We start from the raw sequence: 25,738 nt of genomic DNA on the forward strand, positions 1-25,738 counted from the left end.
GCTTTAGGCAAAGGGGAGGGGACCCGCGCCCCGAGTCCCCGCGATTCATCCTGAGACGTTTGATTAGTTTAAGTACTTATAGGGGGAAAGGGTTTGCATTATAAGTTTGTTTCATGAATTCCTTCATATGTTCATCTTCAACTGCACGTTCAAATGAACCATTAATCAAAGAGAAGAGAGGGGGCATTTAGCCAGCGCAGCCATAGTCTTAGGGCCTCAATGAGCCGGTGGATGTGGTATTGAGAGACTGTAGGACGCAGTGGTTTTTAATTATCTGGACTACGTACAGGATGCCGTTTTTGATTGTTTTAATGAGGCAGCTGGCCTATTGTCTCCCCTTAATTCCTCCATTGTTTTTAGAATATGTCATAGTTCTTTATTCTTTTATCAGGTGCTCTGCAGGAGGATTTAGACAATAGCCTTCATTCTAACTGCATTGGCCACTGCACAAAGGCAGCTCACTGCAGACAGTTAGCAGGCAAACAAGTGCAAATCACGAGCTGCACTTTTCTCAGCCTTTTCCCCACTTTCCCGACTTGCACGTTTGCTCTTTGCCTCTAACTCTTGACCCCACGCACGCACACGTGAGCCGTTTTCATGCATTTGTCTTTAAACGTGTGCAGCGTGTCTTTGTACTGTCCGTGTTCGTTACTTGGCCGATTTATGTGACGTGTTAAAATAACCTCAAAATCTAGATGCACCGCGCATTAAAACCTGGTGGCCGTCTACTAGAGGCAGCTGTGATTTCTAATTCTGGTGACAATGCAAGTGAAGTCTGAAGCATAATCCTGCAGCCAGAGCGCGTGTATCTCGCTGCCTTGTCTTGGTTGAGTGACTGTAACAAGCAGCAGTGCTGCCTTGGTGTTTTGTGTATCTCAGTAAAACTGGGACATGCAGTCCTAAAACTCACTCCCAGCATTCTCGCACACAACAGATGGATCTGTAGCATTCTTGGCTGAGCGGATGGAGGCTGGGTTCATATTCCGCTGTCAAAAAGCACTAAAACGTTTTCATCAGACTCACATAATCGGCTTCATTTCGACTGAGGGGAGCATTCAGTACCCCCTGATTTAGAATGATCCAAAAAACACTGATTGTATCTGAGCGGCTGCTTTTATTTCATAAGTCCCTTTGTAGCAGAGTGCGTCCGCGCGTAGAGAGGAGAAAACTTTTGCGGCTGTGACTGCGATATATTCTCCGCCATTGTCACTGGCAGTTTGTATCTACCTTGATGGTAAGTTGGGCAGACAGTGGAGAGGAGTTTTGTTATTTTAATTAGGAGATAAAAATTCAAAGGGCCTCTCCAGGCAGTGTGTGGTATGACAGAATCAAAACGATGGAGTGGAGCGGCCTGAAGTGTGTGTCTCGTCACAGCAGATTGGCCGACAGATAGGCGCTGCTCTTTAAAGTGGCGCCGCCATGCACACACACGCACGCACCCGGCGGTGGGGAGGGGGCCGGCGCACAAATGGGACCGAGCGGTGGCATATTTTAATGCCGTTTCGCTCCTTTGACACGTTTGTGCTGGTCTCATTTTCAGTGCTCCACCAGCGAACAGGAAGGTGCTCATCAAAACAGGAGGGCGAAATCGAGAATATTCAATTTTGAGTCGAAATAATGAGGCAGTTCGTCCTAAAAGCTTAACGACCGTTTTGGCATTTTAGTGGAAAGACAAACGGTTTCCATCTCGTTTCTAATGAACACTGGTTTTCAGGGTGGAAACATGAGTAATAAGTGTTCCACACGTGTGTGTGTGTGTGTGTGTGTGTGTGTGTGTGTGTGTGTGTGTGTGTGTGTGTGTGTGTGTGTGTGTGTGTGTGTGTGTGTGTGTGTGTGTGGAGGGGGGGGTCTTCCCGCACCCTCCTGCCTTCACACCTCTCCTCGGGACTCTCTTCATTCCACATCAGCCCGGGCTCCAATCACACGTCCCCTCTCAGCCTGACGCTCCGTCGGCATGTTTGCACATCTTTGAAAGCTAACAGCGTGCTTTAATTAATTGTCCAGCTTTCCTCAGAAACGATGTCCTAATTCTGCCATTTAGCGGGCGCGTATCATAGTTTGTTGTTATCTCCTCCGCCAGATTTCTGTAAATAGTCATATTAAAAACTTTAATCTCTTCAATGGAAAATGAAGTGCAGCTGAAAAGCCTGTCATGTGCTGAGATAAATATTATCTAAGCTAAAACCTTCACTCTCTCCCTCCACCCCCTCCCCTGCTCCAGCCCCCTCCTTTCTCTGACTTAATGAATATGTTCAGAAGATTTCAGAGGAATCCTTAATCCCAAAACACAACAATCTAATAATATGGAGGACCAATCTCGGTGTTGGAGCTGACAACAGCACCGTAGGCTTCAGTGAACCCCACCTGGGCTCCGTGTTGGGTGTGGACGGCCTCAGCACCTCCCACGTCTCTTGACGGTCTGCCGTGTGTGTGTGTTTCATCCAGGTGGCCAGTTGTGGTGCACCACCACCAAGAACATGATGGAGGGCGAGGAGCTGGTGGCGTTCGCCGTGGACTTCGACTCGCGTCTGCAGGCGGTCAACCACATGTCTCTGAGCGAGGGCATGTACCCGGCCCGGCTGCTGGACAGCATCCAGCTGCTGCCGCAGCAGGCCGCCATGGCCTCCATCCTCCCCACCGCCATCGTCAACAGTGAGTGAGGCACACGTACAGCACCTGGAATGAGATGCGTTTTTGTTCAGACGCGCACAATCACAAACGCCCGCCTGTGTCCTATCTCTGTTATTCTGTCTCACACACACACACACACACACACACACACACACACACACACACACACACACACACACACACACAGCCTGCACTCAGTCACCTGCTTAACAAGAAACGTCGTCTCCGCCGGGCGTAGATTAACCCAGATGAGTCTCCACGCTGGAGATAAGAGCCATCGACCTTCAAGTTTTGGGTTCACATAAACACACTGAGGCTGGAGCTAACGTGTTAATTGCAAAATACACGCCTCATGCAAATAGCGTGTTTGTTTACTTAGCGAGGGCTATCTGGGTTCAGCTCAACAGGGAGGCTTCTGTAAGCAGATGGTCCAGTGTTCTTGTTTGCCCTTGAGAAAGGGCACCAACCCAGTGGTAGCAACATAGCGATATGCAGCAGCTGAGGATTTGGTGGAAAAGCCTTTTTAACACACGCTTTGAGAGTCCGAGCTATAAAAGTACAGAAGAAGAGATTGTGCCTACACGTAGTATGTGTGCGAGCGCTTTCTACTTGCTGCAAATGTAGAAGAACAATAAGTGACCTGATATCATGTCTCCTTTGTCCGCGTCCCTGCAGAGGACATCTTCCCTTGCAAGGCGTGTGGAATCTGGTTCCGCAGCGAGAGGAACCTGCAGGCGCATCTGATGTACTACTGCAGCGGGCGGCAGAGGGAGCCGGAGACGGTGGTGGAGGACAGCGACGCCGGTGCCCACCAGACGCCCAGCACCTGCCCCTTCCCACAGTGCAGCAAGAGCTTCTCCGGGGCCAGGGCCCTAGAGATGCACCTGAGCACCTCGCACAGCGGTGAGCCACAAGCATTAAGCAGCTACTGCAGCCGTAGATTTTTCCTAGAGATGGCCACTTTTAATCCATCTTTAAAGCAGACGGGCTGTTACAGCTTAATTTTAGAAAGGGGTGACAGAAAGTGAGTTTTACCGGGGTCTCAGATAAGACTTTTTTTTCTGAAATATACATATCCTGCTGTCAGCCGGCACAGTTGACAGTTTATCCATGAGCAGAAAAATATATATCTTGTGGATTGGCATAATGCAGGAGCATTTGATGATTTCTACAGTTACCTCTAAAGGAGAAGTGGGAGGCGAGATTCTGAGCGTTTCTCCCTTTTATCTCCTTCACAGGTGTCAAAATGGAAGAGAGCCTCCCTCCTGGCACCAGCTTGAAATGCACAATCTGTAACTACACGGCAGATTCTCTTATTACATTCCAGCATCACATCATGTCTCACCTGTCACAGGCGGCCTTCAGATGCAATCACTGCCATATCAGCTTCCAGAGCCACAGGGAACTCTTACAGCATCAGGACTTACACGGGCACGGCAGCAAACTTCACAGGGAAGGCGACGGCACCGAGCATTCCCCCAGGGGGCCCGAGGAAAGCCTCCAGCAGCAGCAGCAGCAGCAGCAGGCCCGCGCTGAGCTGGCCAACAGGAAGGACGCTCTGCTGGGAAGTCCCAAAGGGGCCCTCAACAAGGAAAGCAGCACAGACGGGGAGGCTGACAAGGCTGAGAAAAAGCCCATGCTGTCAGTTCAGAAGGGAGAGGCCCACCCAGGCAGCAAAGCCAGTTTCTCTTACACTAGGATCAAGTCTGAGCCCTCCAGCCCCCGACTGGCCTCCTCCCCTGTGCAGCATAACATGCCTACATTTCCCATGGGCCCCTTCTTGTCTCAGTTTGCTTTCTCCCAAGACATTTCCGTAGTCCCACAGGCATCCGAGATTCTGGCTAAAATGTCAGAGCTAGTTCACCGGAGGCTGCGCCACGGAGGGAACAGCTACCCCCCTGTCATCTACAGTCCCCTCATGCCCAAAGGGGCCACCTGCTTCGAATGCAACATCACCTTCAGCAACCTGGACAACTATTTGGTCCACAAAAAGCACTACTGTAACAGTCGCTGGCAACACATGACCAAATCGCCAGACTTCTCCGCCCTCTCCGATAAAGTCCCGGAGGCGGTGAGCCCCAACAGTGGCCACAGTTCGGTCAGCATGCTGGCCGGCTGCCACCCCGTGGAGGCCGACAGCCACCTCATGCAGTCCACCTGTCTGAGCTCCAACGTGTTGGACATGATCAGCGCCGGGGCCAAAGGGCCCGACAAGGATCTGGCAGCGCAGGCGAAGAAGGTGTCCACCCCGACCGGGGCCGAGGAGCGGCTCAACGGCAAGCAGGTGGAGGGCAAGAGCCCCAGCACGGGTTTGGTGGAGAGCGACAACGACCCCACCAAGACGACGTGCGACGCCTGCAACATCACCTTCAGCCGCCACGAGACCTACATGGTCCACAAGCAGTACTACTGCGCCACGCGCCACGACCCCCCCATGAAGCGCATGTCCACCAACAAGGTGCCCTCCATGCAGAGAACCATGAGGACCCGCAAACGCAGGAAGATGTACGAAATGTGTCTCCCCGACCAGGACCACCAGAGGCCCCCCATGGGGCAGCCCGGGTTCCTCGGAGTCCCCCCTATGAACGCTTGCACATCCCAGGAAGCTGTAGAGAGCCTAGCGGACCGCTTCCACCCCCGCTGTGATATCTTTCCAGGTATGGTTCCCAAACACCTGGAGGCCTCTCTGACTGTCACTAAACCTATTCTGGCTCCCAAATGCAATACTGTGGAGCCGCAGGAGCTGGACGCTCCCATTGATCTCAGCAAAAAGTGTTCGCCAGTCCCCGACAAGACATGTAGCTCCCCCAAAAGACTGTTGGACTATCACGAATGTGCAGTGTGCAAGATAAGTTTTAACAAAGTGGAGAACTACCTGGCACACAAACAGAACTTTTGCCCAGCGACGGCCGCCGCCGCCGCTGCCGCTGCCGCTCAGCAACAACAGCAGCAACAGCCGCAGCAGCAGCAACACAATGAGACTGGGAGCCTGGAGTCGAGCATGTTCCCAGACGTCAAGAGCGAAGGCAATAACAACCTCGATGACGCCTACGATAAGAGCCCAAGCAAATGTGAGAAGAATGGCAACGGGAAGGTGATGGTGCAGAATGGAGGCATGTTTCCCCCTCACCTGGGGCCTGTGCCGGGACTCAAGCCTTTTGCTGAGCCCCAGCTCATCCCATCAAAGGACGAGAACAAGAATATGTTTCTGCCCCACTGCCTTTATCCCGGAGCAATAAAGAAGGTGAAAGGTCCCGAGCAAATATCGCCGTACTTCGGGATAAAGCCCACCGATTACGTGACCGGGGGACCAGCGATGCAGGGAGAGGCTAGCGAACAGGAGCAGAGCGTTAATGGGGGAGCGGGAGACGCAGGAACGACCCGGGAGGCGGCCCAGCAGCCCGCTGCCAACGGCTGCCCCCACCCCGGCAAGGAGGCCCTTCCCCTGCTGCCCAAAAACCGGGGCATGGTCATCGTCAACGGGGGACACAAGCCCGACGAGCGCTCGGGCACGGCTCCGCCCCAGCAGGAGAACCAGCCGCAGCCCGACGGCCCGGGCGCCAACGCCTCGCCCCCGTGGGCCACCGAGAACCCGGCAGATTCCAACGAGAACATGTCGCCCGCCTCCAAGTCCCCCGGCGAGGAGGCGGCGCCCACGGCCAACAAAGGCGTCAACGGCTCTGGAAGCGGCAAGTACTGTCGCCTGTGTGACATCCAGTTCAACAACCTATCAAACTTTATTACCCATAAGAAGTTTTACTGTTCATCACATGCTGCAGAGCATGTAAAATAAATGGAGAAGAATGAGACACATTTTTCTCCCCTCTCCCGTCCCCCCCAAACTTTGAGCCCTTTTTTCCTCCTTTGTTTTGGTACACTGTTGTGTCTGGAATAGTGCATCACGCAGTGCTAAACGCTGCTTGTGGACAATCAAGAGAAGCTTCTTCTTTCATCGTTTTAAGACTTAAACATGCAAAGACCATTGGTTAAAAAAGAAAAAGAAGAGAAAAAGGAATCAAGAATAATATTGGTGCCACTTTCACATTAATTTATTTTACAATCAGTATTAATAGGAGTAGTGATTTTAATTTAAATTCAAAATGAAATTTATATCAGAGTTGTTTGTAATGTTATTGTATAGTCATTCTTGTGTAGCACACATATTGTTTACACTGTAATGTAGGCTCAATGAAACAATAGACAATTCAAAAATGAGATGCATTTTAGACACAAAAATAGCTACTGAGGCACTTGTGTATTCTTATTTGCTGTACCAGTTTCTGTATATGCGCAAAATGTCACTTGCAGATTGCTACTAATGACCCGCTGGCCTTAAAGAGCAATGTTGGGAGGCGGCAGCCAGGCACAAGCCTGCAGCTCGCATTTTGGCATATACACATGGCTTCGCATACATATGTGGCTGTTTGTCCCTGTCTCTTTTCTTCAACTCAGATGTGGATGTTTTCATGAGGATGGCAGCATTCTTGTATAGTACTCGTATTTCTGTTTGATGATACACTTTGGTCTCCCTTTTTGAATTTTGCTCTCAATGCAATACTTTGTAAATGAGGGGAGACGACTGAAAGCAGTATTATGAAATGGGGACTGTGCATATAATTATTTGTTACCCCGTCGGGAAAAAAAAAGTTCAAGACACAAGAATCAAGTTTATTGCTGGTGAACACGATGGGTGGGAGGTCAGTGGGGAAAATGATGTAAAATGATCATTCCAATGTCCTGATTATGGGAGAAAATGTTTCTTAAAACGTTGTTGCTATGCATGTATATGGATGGAATTAAATTCCAGATCTGTTGGAAATTTTTATTTTGATGTGGTGTCATAATTAAACTTAAATCCTCAGGATAAATCGTTGCTGTGTGAGATTTCTTTCAGTACGCTGGGTCCATAAACACACATGTTCAGAATTAATGACCAGATACATCTTTGTTGTTTCTAAAATAAATGATGTCAGGAGTCCAGACGCAGACGTCTGTGTCTGGTTGTGATCTAACTCAATTACATGGAAGCAGCGACTGAAGCAGGTGCAGCGGCGGCGTTTCACCTCTGCCTGTGGGTATATACTGTAACATAGCAGAATATTAGGACAGAACTAAATGAGATACAGAGCAGCAGGTTGAGCAGTGATGTGTGTGGCTGTTCCATTGATAAGGAGCTACATTAATTTTTTTTTGCACTGGCCAATCAGGTAAAGAGAATGAAGAACAACTTGAAAGATAAGATTTTATGAATCTGAGACTGCAAATATTTCATCCCACTGAATACCCTTCAGTTATCTTCAATTAAAAAGCCTCCAAAAGGAGCAGAGCGGTGCAAAAACGGGCTCTAGAGTGGAATCGCTGATGAACCTTAGCAGGCGTGTAGACCATCTCTGGTGATTGCTGCAGGGGAAGGTAGAAAGAGAACTTCAATATTTAAAACATATTGGGAGATTCTCGTCCGCGGCAGAGGTCACTGGCTCTGCTGCTCGGCCTGTCGCTGGTTGACGAGCCTCTTCAGGTGCTGGCTGATGGCAGATGGCTTCTCGTAGATCATTCGCCAGTCGGCTCCTTTTATGTGGACGTGATTGGCTGACGGGTAGGACTCCTCCAGAAACTTCTTTTGAAGCTTAGCTACCATCTGGTGCGAGGAAGAGACGACTCGGTGAGCCTCCCGGACGACGGCTGCCGCCGCATTGTTCGCGCGCAGCGAGAAGAGACTCGGCCGTTCTCACCTGGTTCAGGTGCTCCGGCATTTGCCCGTCAAAGGAGTCAGCGGTGATCGCGCTCACCGTCATCCTGCTGGACAGCGGTTTGAACTTGGTGATGTCCCTTAAAGGCAGAAAACAGGGTTTATACTGTATGTAATGAGAAAACAACAAGTACATGTCATTTGTTGCCGTACCTCACTTGAGCTGCACTTTCATTCAAAAAATAATGCTCATCCACAGCACTGCTCTGATGGGCGGGGTTACTGAGCAGGTACTTCTGTGAGACACACAAAGAAGAGAAATATACACGAGTCACAGAATCTGTTTCCTTTAAACATTATTCTGAGCGCATACACGCTCATACTTAAATCTCTCCTCTGACTTGACTCCATATTAGCAGACTCTCAGGTCTCAGCTGTCTGTTTTGACCCAGTGGACCTCATGTGCCTCTGCTCTCAGTGGGGAAAGTTGGCCCACACTCACAGGACAGACGTGAGTCGCCAAACCGAGCCGCGGCGCCGTTAGCGTACAGTAGCCGCAAACAATTGTGCTCCAGTTCAATTAAGCAGTGGTTACAGAACATGCCCTTGAGAAACGGACGGCACGCTCGGCTGAGCTCGCTACGTGTGCCTGCGTGTTATAACCTTCACTCGCCGCTCTACAAAACCCTCCTCTGTCCTTGGAGAATTCATGCACAATGATGTCCTTATCTCCTTGGCAACAACTGTAATACTTGAAAAGCTGAAATGGGTCCCTCATCACAACTGCCATCAAATCGTGGGTGGCTGGCAGCGGAGGACGAGGCGCCTTAACGAAGCGTCCGCATTCATCGCGAAGCGGGCGTCATTGCGTCGCGCAGGCAGCTGCAGGAAACTATTTAATGCTGCTGTACAAAATGTCACTGAGCTTTCAGGGAGGGACGCTAAAGTGCAAGTTGTTCATCTAAACAAACAGCGTCCAATGTGAAGCCGGATTATGTTGTTTCTGAAGAACGGCTACAAATTGAGCCTTTCGCTGCCCCTGCACAAGTGTTAGCGTGTCCCTATTAAAATAAGGTGTCAGCACTGTATTGGGTGTTTGTCTCAGAATCCATTACTCATCCTCTGCCTCAGATGTTTTCCACAGCGAGTCTCGAAATAACTATGGGCCCATACGACAGGCAGGAGTGTGTTCTGTGTGATTCACGCCAATCTGAGTGGTGCAAAATTCAAAACCTCATCTGCAACGCAGAGGGAAAAGCTTGTAGCTTATATGAACAGGCTCCTTCCTGCATGACCCGTCAGCAGCCGCGGCGTCACGTCACCTCCAGCAACGGGTTCGGTCTTCATTTATTTAAAAATGACGTGAGGTGTCATATCATAGCAAATTCATGCTCTCTGACAGTAGGAAGACAAAAGCTCCTGCAATCATCACCCGCTGGTCCCTGCTCACGGAGACACCAGATTATTCTTACACTAGCACCATCCTGTGGCTGCACCTCAGAGATGGGAGCAGTGCATTTACAATCCCTAAATACACACACAGTGAGTAATGGGGCCAAATAGTAAAATGGTGACTTTTGAACTTCCCCATTAATGTCACAGTTTTACTTTATTTCAATTTTTATGCTTTGTTTTATTCATGCCTAAATCCACTGTCATAGTTTCTACGGTGACAGTTCATGCCTTCTTCAAAGCTTCATTACAGTGTGTGTGTGCGCGTGTGTGTGTGTGTGTGTCTGACCTGGCGCTGGATGACCTCCTCAGGGACATCTTCGCCTTTGATACTTGGCTCAATCGCCCCCAGGATAATGAGCATGCGGCTGAGTCCTGTCGCTGCGGAGAACTGCCTGGCCTGGAGGGAAGGCACCAGTTTACCCAGCCTGAGAACACACGCGCGCACACACGCACACACTAACGTTAAGCACCGGACAAACACTTTTTTTCTTTACCCTGTCTGTATTTTTGGACTTCCTCTTGTTTAAAGTGAGCCCACACATTTTTAACTGCATTTACCAACTGGTGAATAAAGAAACAAAGTTCCAGCATCAGCTAACATCATCACCCCCTCTCTACCTTTCTGGACCCACCTACAGATGCTGATCAGTTAGGTCCATCCAGTGTAACCTTCATCATATGGATCCATAGAGTCTTTACCGGTTCTGGAAGCTCGATGCTTCATTTTTGACAAAGCGCCTCCCGACAATTTCCTTTTTTTGCCATGGAAATGGTCTTTTTTTGACTGTGAAATAATCTGCCCTCAAAATTTCATCTACTGTAGTAAATATGGAGACTGGAATAAAAGACGGGTCCACTCTGAGTCAAGAAATTCAAAATCATCTGCAAATCCACATTCATTTCCAGGTTCTGCTAAAACAATGTTTGCAAATATTTCTATGACAACAGAGCGTCAGTAAGTGTTCGCCCCTCGGTTCACGGTACTTAACAAAGTCTGAACATCACTATTAGAACAAGGACAATTTCATGATCACGACGGTAACACAGTCAAACATGATATTTGCCTTCCACCAGTGTTTTTCAACCGAAATCTCAAACTTTCTCTTCGAAAACATTTGCCTGGGGAATGAGAAATACTCTTTTTCTGGCAGATGAGAAAAGAAGAGCGGTGGGATTTTGTAACTCAGGAGGCCCAATCGGTCTCGGCTCACTGGTGCTCTGAATTGGCTGGTCTCAGCCTGTGGAGCCCAATCAATAGTGGCCCCGCCGCCGCTGCCGCCGCGCCGTGGATCCTGCGCCCACACGCAGCCGACACCTCGGCCCGGAGACGCGTCCCTGTTTAGCCCGTCAACGTGGACACATGTTCTAATGAACGGAATCATTATTTTACCTTAAATCCTGATAAATGCTTACAGCAGGTCAGCTCGTGTCCAATAAGCTAAAACAAACTGAAAAAAGTCAATTCACAATCACAATGTTAGAATCAGGAAGTGAGGGATTTATTTCTTTGGACAAATGAGTGAGTGTGAGCAGAAGCCTCTCCATGGACAGACCACAGCTGATGAAACCTACAGTCCTGACATTTCCACGCAGTAAATGCACAAATACTTTCCCAACTTTGAAGCTATGAATTCAATTCAACCATTGCTCAGGATATTTTGCTCGCTGCTCCAGAATTTCGGACTCGCCGCCTAATGAACTAATCTTGTCACCGCTACAAACGCGGCGCCGTCTGAAAAGCACTGCGACAAGTTGAACCTGCCACAGTAAACATTTAACAAAGGGCCTCAGCTCCGCTTCGCTGCCACTCTTCCGCCGGTATCGCGGCCGCATCGCCAACGTGCACTGTGTAAAATGAGCCGTTCCCCCTCTCGTTGATAGGACGCGCTGCGACTCAGCTCAGCTCTGCTAAAGCATGACAGCAGCACGGCGCTGATTGGCCAGATAAAAGCCACGGAAACGCTGGGACGCGGGTTTTCAACTGCTACAAATAGCTGAGATAAAGCGTGTGCCACACTCACGGAGCAGCAAACAGTCCCCACGGGTCAACGGCGGAGGCAAAACACAGGGCGTCGCCTCGGATCGGCGGCGTTTTAAGTCGGGGGGAACTTTTCAAACTGGACCTACACATCGTGGCATTTGGACGTTTTCATCGTCCCTTTCCTGCAGCTGTTCACTCTTTGACCTGGCTCTCGGGGGACGTCATTTTCCACTCGTCGCCCCTTTCTTACCCCACGGTTCCATAAATAAAGAGGAGCTCTCCCACTCCTTCCAATCTGGTCAAATCGTCCCCAGGTCTGCCATTGAACGCCATTTCAAGGATTCTCCAGCCACCTGTCCTGTTCCCTCCTCTCACTCCTTTTTTTCCATTTTTAATTCTGCCCCGGAGTGAGGATTATGTGAAGCAAGGCATGCGTGTCAAAGGGAAATTTAGTGGGTAAAGACAGCCAAGATTGGCGGGATGAATTAAACAGATAACAGGAGGAGCCGAAGTGGGGGAACCATGTAGAGCAAAACGCCTCACCGATGTTGGTCATTTCAGAGGGGCTCTTTTTTTTCTCCCCACAGGAGCACGGAGGCAATATCTAAATTAATAAAGTGATGAAATGAGTTTGTGCCGTGGACTTTCTGCTGTTTGACTTTCCCATCTGGATTAGTGCAGGCTGAATGGACGCTCTGTTACTTTTGTTACAACTGCGCAATTCACTGTCGGAATTTGGCCCTGCAGTGATAAGGCTCCCCTCCTCCTCCTCATTACCATCTCATTTCATATGCGGGGCCTCTGTTACCTGAGAGCCTGCTCACACACAAAACACCAACTATTACATGAGCTTCTGCCAACTATTACAATGAGCAGGGAACATTTAAACACAGACTATTACACGGGGCTCAACTATTATGCCAAAGCAACCTTTTTTAAGGGCTTCTGTAGCTTTCTGCAGACTGCAGACCCTGAAGCTGGTGACTCGCATGCAGGCAGGCCACTCCATCACAGGCGGAGCAAGTCTAATCTTTGCTTGATAGTTAAAGTGAAAAATCTTCCCAACTATGAGTCTGACATTAAAACAGGATGAAACTAAAGTGGAACAGAGCGCAATGCCTGGACCACCACAGGTGCTAAATGATGTCCGTCAGACCCGGACTCTGTTAACGTAGCATGAAGACATAGACACAAATGGTTGGACCACTACAATAACTACAATACAGTGATAACTACAATAACATAAACAGAGCACAGAGGAACCCCTTAAACGTCTGAGAACTCAGAGGAGTCTAGGTTTTATGTTGCATCAGTAGAATGTGGCCATATGTCACTAAAAGGGAATAAGTCATTATCATGTATTTACTGATGCAGTTGCTTTGTGCTTACTTCCCTTAGAATGATGAATATATTATTTGATTATTACCTTAAGTACAGTAAATTCCCCAGAATCTGCTAATGGCGGCCAAGAAAGGCAAATAAAGCATGCAATAGCTGGATTTAGGAACATATCAGCATTGCCAATAGTTTGTTAGTTATTTTGATTCACTTTATTGATTTGATGATGGACAGTGTGTGGACAATAAATTTCAAAATGCCAAACCAATTATACAAGTAGACGGTCAATGTTGGATTTCACCCAATATAAAGTTGTAGTCCAAAAACTGTAATGTGTGATACCAAACTTGAACACAAGGTGTCACTCTTGCACCACAGTCCACCATTCTGTCTCCATCAGCACATCAGATTACAAACAGAGGTCGCAGCAGCCCTGCTTCGTTAATGGAGTGTCACAGCAAAGTTCAGCTTTCAGTGGTTCTAATTACGCCATCTTAACTCTGCCTGTCTCTGGATGAGGTGGGAGGATCAGGAGCAGGCAGCTGAGTCTGGGAAGAACTGATGAAAGAGGCCTTTGCAGCACCACATGGCTCGTGTATATCAAAGCCTAGATGTAAAAGCCCAGATATAGGTTTGTGTTCTGAGCACAACAGGACCAGTTATTCAGGAGGCCAAGACGATCTCACGCTCACATTTGCATGTTACTTGACTTAGTAAGAAGGTCATTGAAATTTAATTCACATCACTGGCAACTGGGAATACGGCTGTGGTTTTACAGCTCAGCTGGTCTGGCTCTGGAGCAGCAGTCAACGCACATGCAGCATCTGCACCACCACTGGGTCAGAGTAGGATTCAAGAACATTTTAAGGACCAAAGTAATAAGGTCATTGTCAGTAGTTAGTGAAACTAAGCAGAGAGCTGTGACATTAACTGATAAAAATAGAAGAGCTGTGTAAGTTAGTTAAAGTGAGGCAACAGTCCTCAGATCACGCTGCAGCCTCTTTTTTCCATCTTTTGTTTCTCCCACTGTTCTTTGTCCATTCCTCCACCCGTTGCTCGGGTGATTCCTGCCAATCTGAGCGGAGGATCCCTGAGGGGGGGGGGGGGGGGTTTAGCTGGGCTGTGCTCCAGCGGTTTATTGAACACAGTTCACGGTGACAGCAAATGGACTAAGGTACAGATTGTACAAGTCATCGCTGGCTGCTGCCGTTTACCAATTAGGGCAGAAGAGACGGGGAAAAATCTAATATTTACAGATTGCATAATGCCACTTAAAGCATTCCATTAAGTATCGCAGCATCCAAGAGCAAGTGCAATCAACTAGACACAGGATGAAGAGGCGTCTGTAACAAAGTGCTGTGATGAGGGAGAGAGCCACTGTCCCCGTCTACTGTATATATTAAACACGGCCTGGGTAATAAATCAAACCTGATCCAGTGGTTGTGTAACAGAGCGGCCATCAGTCAAAGTGACAAGCATATGTTGTCTGTCATACAGAGCGGGCGCCAGGTGAGCGCGAGCTGTGCGAGTAAGTGGGTTTGTGTGACATGCATATGCCGGGTGTGGATGCTACGGAATCAGGTCCATCTGCGAGGCTCATCTGGGACTATCAGACAGTCATTTTCACTGTGGCACTGATACAGTAAGTGTTGGGCCCACAGAGGCTCTCACACCAGGGCACGGATGCAGTACATGGGCACATAAGTGCGCAAAAACTCCGTTACAAACCTGAGAAGCCGCTAAAGCATCAGCCACGGTTCTCGTAACTACACAGAGAAACCAAAGGATCAAATAATCACCAAAGGCAGAAACACTATTACTTAAAACAAGCGAGAAGCAGAGGGAAGCAATGACGAGACTTTGAAGTGGTTCTCCAGCGAGGGCCGAGTTGCACCAGACACAGCGATGCTACATTAAAACACAGGGTTTGTCGTTCAATCAGCATTCATTAAAGTATAAGGACCTTCCCATTAGACGAGAGCAGAGACGTCCCCCATGGGGTAAATTACTTTAAGAGCGAGGAACACACAAGAAAGACGACGCTCAAGCTCCAGTATCTGTAGCCTTTTAGATTTGTACTATTTGAATTTAATGGCATGTGAACAATCCTTGTTTTCAGAAAAGTTGAGACATTTCTTGAAGTGTATTCTAATATCTGTGACTTCATTTGCTCGTCTGTCTTTTTTGGTTAATTGACATCAGACATTAAGGTAAACAGGTAATGTCCATTGTAGGTCAGACCAGGAGTAGCGACGTATCTACAGACTGAGGACTGTCTATCTATAGAAATTAACACAATAAAAAAATTCAGAATATGAATGAATACTAGATAATACTAATACCATAAACTTGGCTCACAGCCAGATGGGAGCTAGTGAATTCATGGTTCACAACCTTGATTGACAGCGCCACATCCAGACCACCAATGCAGTGAGAAAGAAGCAGCAGCAGCAACACGAGCAGCGAAAACAGGCTGCGAACACACGAGCAGAAGCTCCAAACATACTGAGAGCTGACAATTAAGAACCTCAGAGAGATCAAAGCCTCCTCCCTGTCACGCGTTTAGAGCACGGCGCAGCTTGTTTCACCGTCTCCTGCAATAAAGGTGTTGGAGGCCCGGTGCAGCTCAGCACCACGGACGCAGAGTAAGAAAGGCTGATGCAAACACAGCTTCAGCTGCCACTAAAGGGAACCTTCATCTCACAGCATTCAACACAAGGCTGAGCTGCAAAATGCAATGGTTTCCACCGTGTGCTTGGATTCACATTCAGCCGCACGGTGGAGGCTGCTGTCCACAGAGCTGCCTCTGCCTCTGCTGGGGAATAAAGCGCCTCACTGGCTCCTGTCCTGAGTGCAGTTTGTCCAGACGTACGCTGGGGCTTCTCCTAATCTCTGGCGCTTGACTCGTCGCTTGATTGTTCGTCAGGCAGCGCCGTCGATGCCAGCGAGGATACGAGGCACATGCTGCGGCGTCTGCAGAGGGGAGCGCGCTTGACCCGCATGCAGCAGATCCACGCGCGCACGAGCGAACCAGGCGCTCCGGGAGGACGGCTGCGGGTCGTTTTGTAGAATGTGACACAACTAATTTTGGGAGTGAGCCTCCGTTAATGAGGAAGCCTTTGATGTGTAAATCCTCCGGTCCCAGCGCGGCGCTGATACGGTCGCCCCACAATCCTGCTCAGGTGCAGCCGCGCTCCCGCCTGCATTGCTTATCTTGTGTAGCAAATACTGTAAGACCTCACGTGGCTGCTAAACCCATATCAAAAGGGAGAAAAACGCACGCCTGCATGCAGCACCGCCGAACGGACGCTGCTCTTCTCCGTTGTTCAGATCCCAACGGTGGCTCATACGCCCCGATCTTGTTTCTATTTTCTAATCGCACGCCAATGATCAAACTGTTTCCACAGAGTAAACCTAAGTCTTAGGTTCATTTCATTTCTCCACAGAGTAATTGGATTGTGGCTACCCTGTCATGTACTCAGTGAAATGAATGCCTATTAATCAGAGGATAATTGGACACATACCCCTGACAAATGGTGCTGCTCCACTTTGAGTCATGTACAAATTAGGCCATTTTCAAGGATCCATTTCTTATCTGGTTAGACTGGTGCTTATGAGAGCTGCAGGTTCATCCTGGTGGGCAGGGCTGGGGATGAGCCACGTCGGAACGCAAGATCACTTGATTTAATAGTATGCTTCTGTCATATCACAGCAAGTCGACTAGGTCATAGCGAGCAATTAAACGTTGCTGTGATGGAGGTACAAGTGCTTCACTGGTGCTTAACTTAGCCTGTGAACCAGCAGGAGGAGAGGTGCTGCTCACTAAATGCAAGAGAACCTCAGTTTAATTATTAAACCTGCCCTTAGTGGATTAAAAACTACTCAACACAAACTCAACCGACTCTCTGAACTTAACAGTCAGCTCTGAACATCACAATTTGCACAAAAAGGTCCAAAAACTGAATTCTGAATTTAAATTCTGTTTAAATTAAGGAAAAGTCTTATGATCTTGGAGGAATGTGCTTGTTCGTGGTCTCCAGTGCGCTGCGTTGTTTGGAAGCGCTACGTGGGCAGTTTCTTTGCTCTGGTAATTGTTATTCTTTTATTGTCTGGCTGAGTTTCTTGACTTTCATCAGAACTTGCTTGTGTAATACAGAAAACACTACATTTCAAATGACAGGTCTCCTGCTCCTGCGTCTACATCTACTGTGTTCTGAGGCAGAGGAGACATTTTGATCGTTGCTGCAACTGACAAAAACATATTTCTGTGATTTGTTTATTCTGTAGCTGTTCAGTGGTGAGTTCAGAACAGCGTTAATTATTGTGGGCCTTTTAATGAGTGTCTTGTAAACAATCAGGGATCTTCTGAGAGTTGCATACAGTATTTGACACTTGTGTCAAATACTGTATGTAGTGTGTAACCTCACTACCTTCCAACCCTGGTTCATCATTAATAATGACCCTGTATGAGAGCTATTGGCTAATGAGATGTAAACCACGACAACGACTACAGCCTGACACGTATCTCACCTGGAGGATTAAAGCGAAGCTATTATGCTGTCACTTAGTGCTGATCACCACCAAAAGCCCTTATCGGTTACTTCTCATGCTAAAAGAGTGCAATCGGCTAATGAGTTTCTTTGACCGCTAATTAATCATGCTAATGATCCACCCAGAAAAGATAATCAACTCCTTTCACAACAAAGCCAATAACTGAGGAGTTTGGAGCAGTAGTTTGTCTGTCTCCTTACCCAATCAGCGTGTTGAATGCTTTGCCTTGTCCTTTCTGCCTCTTTGCTCTTTATCTGCTCCTCTCTGCCCTTCACGACTCCTTTTTCCTCCTATTGGCTTCTTCCACGCTTCTCTTTTCTGCAACTCCTTTACCTCTGCTGTTATACTCTCTAGATTCTGCTCATATGCTACTATCTACATGTCCTCTTTTCCTCCTGTGCTCCTTTCTTCCTTTCTCATCTCCTCCTCTGTCCTCTCCGTGACCCTGAAGCCTCCTTAACACTCACCAGTACTCTTTCCACTGGTCCTCCTCGAAAATGTCCTCTGGGATGGGATCAATCAGCACCAGGTCTGACACCTGCCTGGAGACAAAGAGAGAAAAACCCACACACTGGGATGAGGTAAGGCACATGGACCACCGTTGCCCGTGTTCCCCTCCCTGACTGGGCTATAATGGCTGTGAGATGGATGGTGTCATCCTGGTCCGTCTTGCTGGAAATCTGTCTGTCCTGTGTCCCTGCAGGCAGACGACCACACGTTCGCCAGGCCCAGGGGCAATATTTCCATTTGGATAGGTGTCATCCACTCATCACCGCCTCATCTTCTTCCTTAACGTCAGCAACCTCGTGCCTGATTAACTACTAAATCTTTCATTCCCGGTACAGGCGAGGGTGGAGTTAATCACACTGTTGTCTCTAAAATGGCTGAGTTACAGGCCATGATGTGCACACTAGAAAATGCTTCTGTTAAACTGTTAAAGTTTATTTTGGTTTTCCCCAGTTAAAACACTAATAACATCTTCAACGTGTCTCAATTTTTAAACACAAGTGTTGTTACTATTCTATTCTATAAATCTGATTACTCTGACTTACTGTATATACAGTCATTTGCAAGAGGAATTCTTCTTTATTTGGTTCCAGTACTTTATACTCACATATCATGAATGTGGCTGTAGAACCTGGCGTTGAGTGCACCCAGTGCAGAGCCCACCAGGATGAAGGGCTTGGCTACGCCCGCTGCCTGCAGGAGACGGTGCAGATCATCCACCATCCTGGGAGACAACACAGTCATTTATTTCTGCCCCAAACCAAGGGATGCTTCATAGAAAACTGGGTCAGAAGGTGTACATGCTCAGCTACTGCAGGTTGACGCAGGACTAAACCTAAAAGATAAATATGACATCATTACTCTCATCAGTCTCTAATGATCCCACAGAAGAGGTGGAAAACAGAACAGTTACAAATCACAACAATAATTTAAATAACTTTATTAAACACCTGGTGTATTTTCCATTCTATATATAAAATGACCCTCCACATACAAACAGCACCACTGAAGCTGAATAGGGGGAACTGCTGGCTCCTGTCCACAGGAAAAAAACAACCATCAACACACTGAGCCTCATCTTTATATCGCATGGATATAGAGAGTCAGCTGCTCTTCAGTGTTTGTTGTTCTAATAAATCAAACTGAAATGAAGACATCACACAAGGTTAGCTATTAAAAAAAATTCTTGAGCTTCTGAATTGATTGCATGCATCTCAAATGGGCGTCCGCCTGTTTTCTGGGCCAGATGCCAAGGTAAACTACACGGCTGACCATCAGCGAACTCTGCCTGCTCGTCCCACAGGCAGATTTAAGGCTCCACGAAACACATCACGGTGTCAAAGGCGGAGAGATTGCAGCCCAGTTCCTCCCCAGTGTGAGGCATGACGGCGTTTAGGGGAGGAAGGCAGCCAGTTCATCATGTAAATATGGATTCTACATGATTATTTGTTCCACTTTAGAATAACAGTGGAACAGCTGCATGTTACTGTAGCATATTGCAGCAGAATAGCTACTAAAGTATGTAACTACAGCAGGTTGTTTGACAAATATCACCTCCTTTACCTTCAAACACTACATCTGACAGCTTTATAAAAAAAAAAAAAGGATTTGCTTCTCACCTCTTTGTATCTGTATTATGTATTTAAGAACAAGGATGCACAAATGAGCAGTAGTGGTAGGTATAAACTTGGGCAGACATTATGTAACCTATGACTGTGAATCCCACACAAGGCTGTGGCATCATTCCAAGCTCTTGCCCTCCTATAGGCTTCTGCTGCAGGAACCAGTAATAGACGGTGAAAAAGGTGTCATTAAAGATGATCAGCCTCACATCGTGGCTTTTAGCAGTTATTGGAGCCAGATTTACCTGTATTTTACCGATACTGTACATTACATTACATCACATAAACGACACAGACTGAACAGATCACATGTCTCTGCAGCAGGACACTCTCACTGACTAATACAAGTGTTCTGCTGCTGTTTATGTTACGAGCTCTCAACCTGACTGGACTTACCGTCCAGTTGTTGACATGCCCCAAACTTTTTCGGTTCCTGTGGTTTCATTCTGCATCGATCGCTTGCTGAAACCCAGTCCCATTCTGTCGTAGGTACAGACCTGAGCAGCGGGACAGACAATGGCAGTGTTTTTATTCCTGCATGCATATGAAATGCCTCTGTATACAAGTTTTTTTCTTTCTGCATATGTAATAGTATGATGGTTAAAGAAAATAACGCTATATGAATGATGTAATCCAGTGATGACCAATGTAAACAGAACAAGGTCACTTTGTTTCCGGAACTTTCATTGTGCTGAGGTTAGTTGGGGATTCTGTCCTGTGATCTCATATGGGCCACATTTCAGACAAACAACATGGGGCATGCTGTCAGACCCAACTTTCTGCTTTGCTTAGTCCTTGTTGATCAGACACGATGTGACAGAACTGTCCCTGCGTGACCCTGGCAACAAACAACACTGTTGCTTTAGCAGCAGCAGACTCCATGGTGATATATGTACCACAGAGTGAAGCTTGGTCAGAGCAATGGATGTGCAAGCCACCGTCTAGAGTATGTATTATTAGAAAAATTATTTATCTAAAGTGTTCAGTTCTGATTTGTAAAAACAATAATAATTTCACGCATAAAATTGTTTAACGCAGTAATTCTCCCACCTTTGTCATTGTGGCCAGACTTTCTTGGATATAAAACCAGATGTCTGAGGACATTCCAGCTGGTCCATCCAGTACAACTAAAAGAAAAGCATGTTTAGGCAGAGCTCAGTCGAGAGACAGACCAATCAAAAATGTTGATGACACATTCAAAGACAATATTTAATCACCAACTGGTATCCCTTTTCCTTTACACAGTAAATGCATCTTCTGACCCAAGCCAACATCAACAATCTGGCCATCTAGAAATAATAAGGACAGAAAAAAATGAACAAAAAATAGCCTTCACAGAATATTTCCCATTTGGCTTGGAGTTTTAAAGACACTTAAAACTCTTTTGAAACCTCAGATACATATGACACCAATATGAAGAGAATAATGACTTGGAGAACAGAACCTTTGGGCACGAGCATCTGTCCTTCTCTCTGGAGCGATGCATAGTTGAGAAACGGAGGGATGATGACGATTAAAAGCAAACATTTCCCAATGTTTATGAGCACCGACCAATACGTTACTTTGCCTTTAGCTTCAGTCCGCCGCAGAAGTTTCGGATCCTAGTGAATGCAAAAAAAAAAAGTACGATGTTATATCAAATATTAAACTAATCTCAGGTGTTTCACAAAACGCATATACATATTTGTGTGTAATAGATGCTGCTCTCCTAATCTTATGACTCTTATGATTCCTATACTGTACCTACAGCATTTGTGTTACAGTGACAAGGAGAAGAACAGCAACAGGTTTGACCATAACAATAACACACGTAATTACAACTAAAAGCTGTATTAAAGCATTATTATAAAAACATCTGCATTAACCGTGGCGCACTGAAGATGACGACTGATGTGGTTGAAGATTTGTGCAAAACAATACGCTAAAATAATAAAAATATCTTTGGTCTCATATTGGAGACAGGTATGTGTTAGTTCTAATAAATAAAGGGACGTATCATACCCCTTAACGTTAATACCAACAATGACAACAATAAAACATAGGTAGCACATATATTTACATAAAATGTCTTAACACGTGTTACTCTCATACTAATAATTAGTGGCAGCGAACACAGGTGTCCTTAAAACCAAGTGCTACCGCTACGCTTTCTTTACCTGCTTGTCAGGACTGACGCGCTCCTCACTTGATGTACGAGCTTCGGGTTTTCTACGCATTTTAAATATCTTGGCTAATAGACGTTAGTTATAAAGCTTCTTGGTTGTTTACTGTATGCAAATACGCACCCGAATGAATGGTGAGAGCAACTTCCGGGTGATACAGGAGCCGACAAGGACATAATTAATCCTATCGTGTTATGTAAAAGCAGCAGTTTCCTTCTGACATGAAGCAGTACCACTACTGGCCTGCAGGAGTCACTGTATTCCGCAAACCCACCCTGTCTTCAACATCATTATGCATTGCACTCACCAAGGAATGTAGCAAAAAGATCAACAAAATAATATAATATAGTATATTTATAAAAACAAATAGACAATGATAGTCTGAAACCAAGGCTCTGGTCTCACTTTCCTCAATAAAAATGTATATACAAGTAATGTATATGTGTATTCGATATGAGATGATAAAGCAAATATATCACACACATGTACTGTACACGCACACACACACACACACACACACACACACACACACACACACACACACACACACACACACTCACACACACACACACACACACAAACACACACACACACACACACATTTATATATAACTGGACCTGATTGCCTGTGCCCATTATAGCACATTTATGGGGGGACAGCTGCTTGTAGAACTACTAATACATGCAAATTGGTGTTTTTGTGCAGTCATACTTGTGTCGCACGCCAAAGTGGGCTGGCTTGCGTCATTCAGAGTATGTGACACCCATACTGATGTTATTCAACATCACCCTCCCAGACGTCCACACATACTTGTTATGAATTGGACTCGCTGTTTGGCTGTGCTGCACGTCTGTAATCTTCCTGCATATTTCAGACGCCAGAGAGACATCAGATAACGCAGCTTAGTGATTTTAGGAACCGATCCAAGTTTCAGACAATCAGTGACATCAGAGGTGCTGTGCTGCATCATTAAGGGACCGCAAGGCCTTCATTGCGTTTTCATTCATATTTCTGAGTTTTATGTCTCCCTCTCAAAAGAGAGAGTGATGCCAGTGACTTCCTCCACCATTTATTTATTAAACACTGTCTAGACAGAGCAGCACCTGTACAATAACCCCTGTTTGGGATGTGACTGGTGGCTGCAGCCATGTAGTGAATTTGCTGCAGCAATTAAAAAGGCTGGCTGGACCAAAGTGATGAATGTCAGGTACTGACTCACTGTCAGGCTGCGTGTGTGCTGTTTTTGTTTCGGGGGGGTTGATTAAAGCTAATGACGCTGGGCCTTCTCAGTCTTATGCTTCTGTTCCAGCTCCACATAATTAGGACTGAGAGAAGGATCCGACCACCGTAGCTTCCTCCTGCGGTTTGCGGATGCCACTCAAACAAGTCCCTCAGTCCTTAACCTTTATGTGGCCTGTCAGTCTGAACAGCGGTGTGCAGAACACACAGGTCCTCCGCCGTCTGGCCCCTCTGGGAAATGAAAGACAACTAATTCCAGGAGAGAGATCTGCCACAGTATCACAGAAAAACTCTGATGATGCATGATGTCCTTGGCTGCCTGACTAAAGGCTGTTACTTGTAGTGAGCCTGTTAGATTCCTGAACCAGGGTTCAAGGCTTTACACTCTGATGCCTGACGCACAACAAATCAAACACATTCCAGCAGTGTTTGAACCCTGTAACTATTAGACCTGATATGGAGGTCTTTCATATGATACAGTAGCTGTAATTTAAAACACATATTTCCTCACATTCAATAGCTCTATTTCTTTAGGAATTAAAATGTGGAACTGACATTATTTATACTGTTGGTATTTTTTGTCCTTCAGCTAAAAGAAAAACAATGGTCTTTACAGTTGATTGCGTTTTACACTTTGCAGTTCTAATTAGATATTGCTCAAACAAAATCTGCCCTGAATCCACGCGAAGCAGCTCCACATTTTTGGTGCAGGGAGACGCAGCGCCATCCTCTCAGCGCCGGGTCACCTTGTGATACAATATTTGAAATTCAGCAGGTAATGGAACAACGCATTGCTTGAGGGCACCTTTCCCCAACAACAGATGGACTGTGTGCCGGCCGGGCCAGCCGCTGGAGACGAAGAGGAGGGCCGAGTCCTGGTGCAAATAACAACCTGCCTCTTTTGACATTTTTTTACACACCTCCGCGTCCAGGTGCAGCTCTTCCTTGAGCAAAGCTTTTCCCTTCTGCTGTCCTCTTGGACTCCAAAGCTAAAAAATGGATTTCTTAGGAAACATGCACACTGATGCGCGCACACTCACACAGGAGATGTTACCTGACATCAAATTGCAATTGAGATACAATGGCAGGTGGATAAAAAGCCATTTCCTGTTTGTCTTATCGGCTTTGTCGCGTATAACAGGTTAACTGGGTGACATTTCCGCACCAGGCTAGCTTTATCGCCAAAGGGCATCGCCAAATACTGCTGGGGCATTCATATCGCGCAGCATGTTGTTTTTTTCTTTATTAAATCCACTGCATTGAATGCTGGTGGGCTGTTCCAAAGCCCCTGCTCAAAGGCGAACCGCTGCGTTAAACATTCGCTGTGATTTTAGGTCATGTAGCAACGAAAGCCTGTCTGCTGGGAAGCTATTCTTATTCTATACTGAAATATCAGCAGCAGCTAGAGCTCAGCAACTTAAGCTGCAACCAGCATGATACCAAAAATATCAGCGGCAGATCCTTGGATCAGACCAGCTCATGGCAGAAATCTATGACCATAATGTACACTTTGTAATCTGTCAGGTCTAAATGGCCTTTGCTTTGTTTTGGATTCAAAGGTAAGAAGTCAACGGGAAGGTGAAAAGGTAAACAGCAGCTCTATCCCTGACAGAAACAAGCAATATCTCAGGAAATGCTTGTCTGTCTCTTTCATTTATTTATGAGCGAGCTCAGGGGTGTTCAGGAGTGCAGGCAACGCAGGCATCGCTCTTCAGACTCCATGCGGTGTGCATCGATTTCAGCCCCTCGCTGTTGAAGTGCACCATTGATCAATACAGTAACAAGTCTTCATTTACGCTTGAGAAATGCAGTTTCCAGCCCAGTGGACACGAAGTCCTGGTGCTGCCAGTCCAGTGTGGCCCGGGAGCCGTCGGCCCGACACCTGCTCCTACGCCCGTACAGCATCTACTGTGATACGCAGCATAGCCACGCGCGCGGAGAGAGAGAGGCCGCTCCTCTGAGCCCAGCAGGAGTCGTCGTGATGTCTCTATTACATGTTCCTCTTTCTACCCACACTGACAAGTTTATTGTGCATGTGCACTTGAAGAGCTGCAGCGCTTCATAAGAGCCCGCGCTCCTACAAGGACACATTTCATGCTAAACAAAAAGCTCAAGGTGTTTTCAATTCATCACTGCCAGGACCTTGCAGTTACTGTAGACCTGTAATAAGAAAAGCTGTTAGCTGATGGCACTACATGCGTCTGAGCATGTTAAATAGAAACGCACATAAAGCCTACACGGGATGTCATTGGGCGACCTGCAGCGTATGGGCTGAACTGCAGCAGGTGTACAGTATAGCAGCCTGCTGCTACAGGGAGTTACTTCATCAGCACGTTCTCTTTTGTGACACTGTTAGCTAATTAGAATGGGATAATATGCTGCTACTAGTCAGCTCTATGCAAAGCTCACTGTTTAGATACTGTGTATCATTTATACATCTGGTGACTGTGCAGTAGAAAGTATCCTTCTAACACGTGCTAAAAATGAATAATATATATCAGAAACAAAAGGGGGATAGTTAAACACACACACACACAACAAATTGAAAAAATAATTTAATTA

The 25,738-nt window shown here is 46.8% G+C and overlaps 2 protein-coding genes across 4 annotated transcripts in view; one reads left to right on the forward strand and one right to left on the reverse strand.

The window, feature by feature from the left end:
- zfpm2a (zinc finger protein, FOG family member 2a) overlaps positions 1-7,499 on the forward strand; it is a 126,779-nt gene extending 119,280 nt beyond the window's left edge. For both annotated transcript variants that reach the window (XM_041067944.2, XM_029130253.3), the window contains 3 exons: positions 2,446-2,652; positions 3,307-3,534; positions 3,870-7,499. In XM_041067944.2, coding sequence (XP_040923878.1) covers positions 2,446-2,652; positions 3,307-3,534; positions 3,870-6,424 — 2,990 coding nt within the window. In that variant the 3' untranslated portion in view covers positions 6,425-7,499. The remainder of the gene's footprint in view (positions 1-2,445; positions 2,653-3,306; positions 3,535-3,869) is intronic.
- Positions 7,286-22,169, reverse strand: si:dkey-122a22.2 (uncharacterized). 2 transcript variants are annotated; one of them, XM_029130255.3, is made up of 11 exons: positions 22,060-22,169; positions 21,219-21,375; positions 20,992-21,063; positions 20,825-20,901; positions 20,171-20,271; positions 18,760-18,876; positions 18,113-18,187; positions 10,062-10,200; positions 8,534-8,616; positions 8,364-8,460; positions 7,286-8,269 (listed from the first exon to the last, which is right to left on the reverse strand). In XM_029130255.3, the coding sequence occupies exons 2-11, from the start codon at positions 21,232-21,234 to the stop codon at positions 8,102-8,104; spliced, it is 945 nt and encodes a 314-aa protein (XP_028986088.1). In that variant the 5' UTR covers positions 21,235-21,375; positions 22,060-22,169; the 3' UTR covers positions 7,286-8,101. The 2 variants fall into 2 exon arrangements, with proteins under 2 accessions (XP_028986088.1, XP_028986087.1); XM_029130254.3 differs by having other exon boundaries at positions 21,931-22,106.
- Positions 22,170-25,738: the final 3,569 nt, after the last annotated feature.

The sequence above is a fragment of the Betta splendens genome, chromosome 16, assembly GCF_900634795.4.
Source record: "Betta splendens chromosome 16, fBetSpl5.4, whole genome shotgun sequence".
Taxonomy (NCBI): Eukaryota; Metazoa; Chordata; class Actinopteri; order Anabantiformes; family Osphronemidae; genus Betta; species Betta splendens.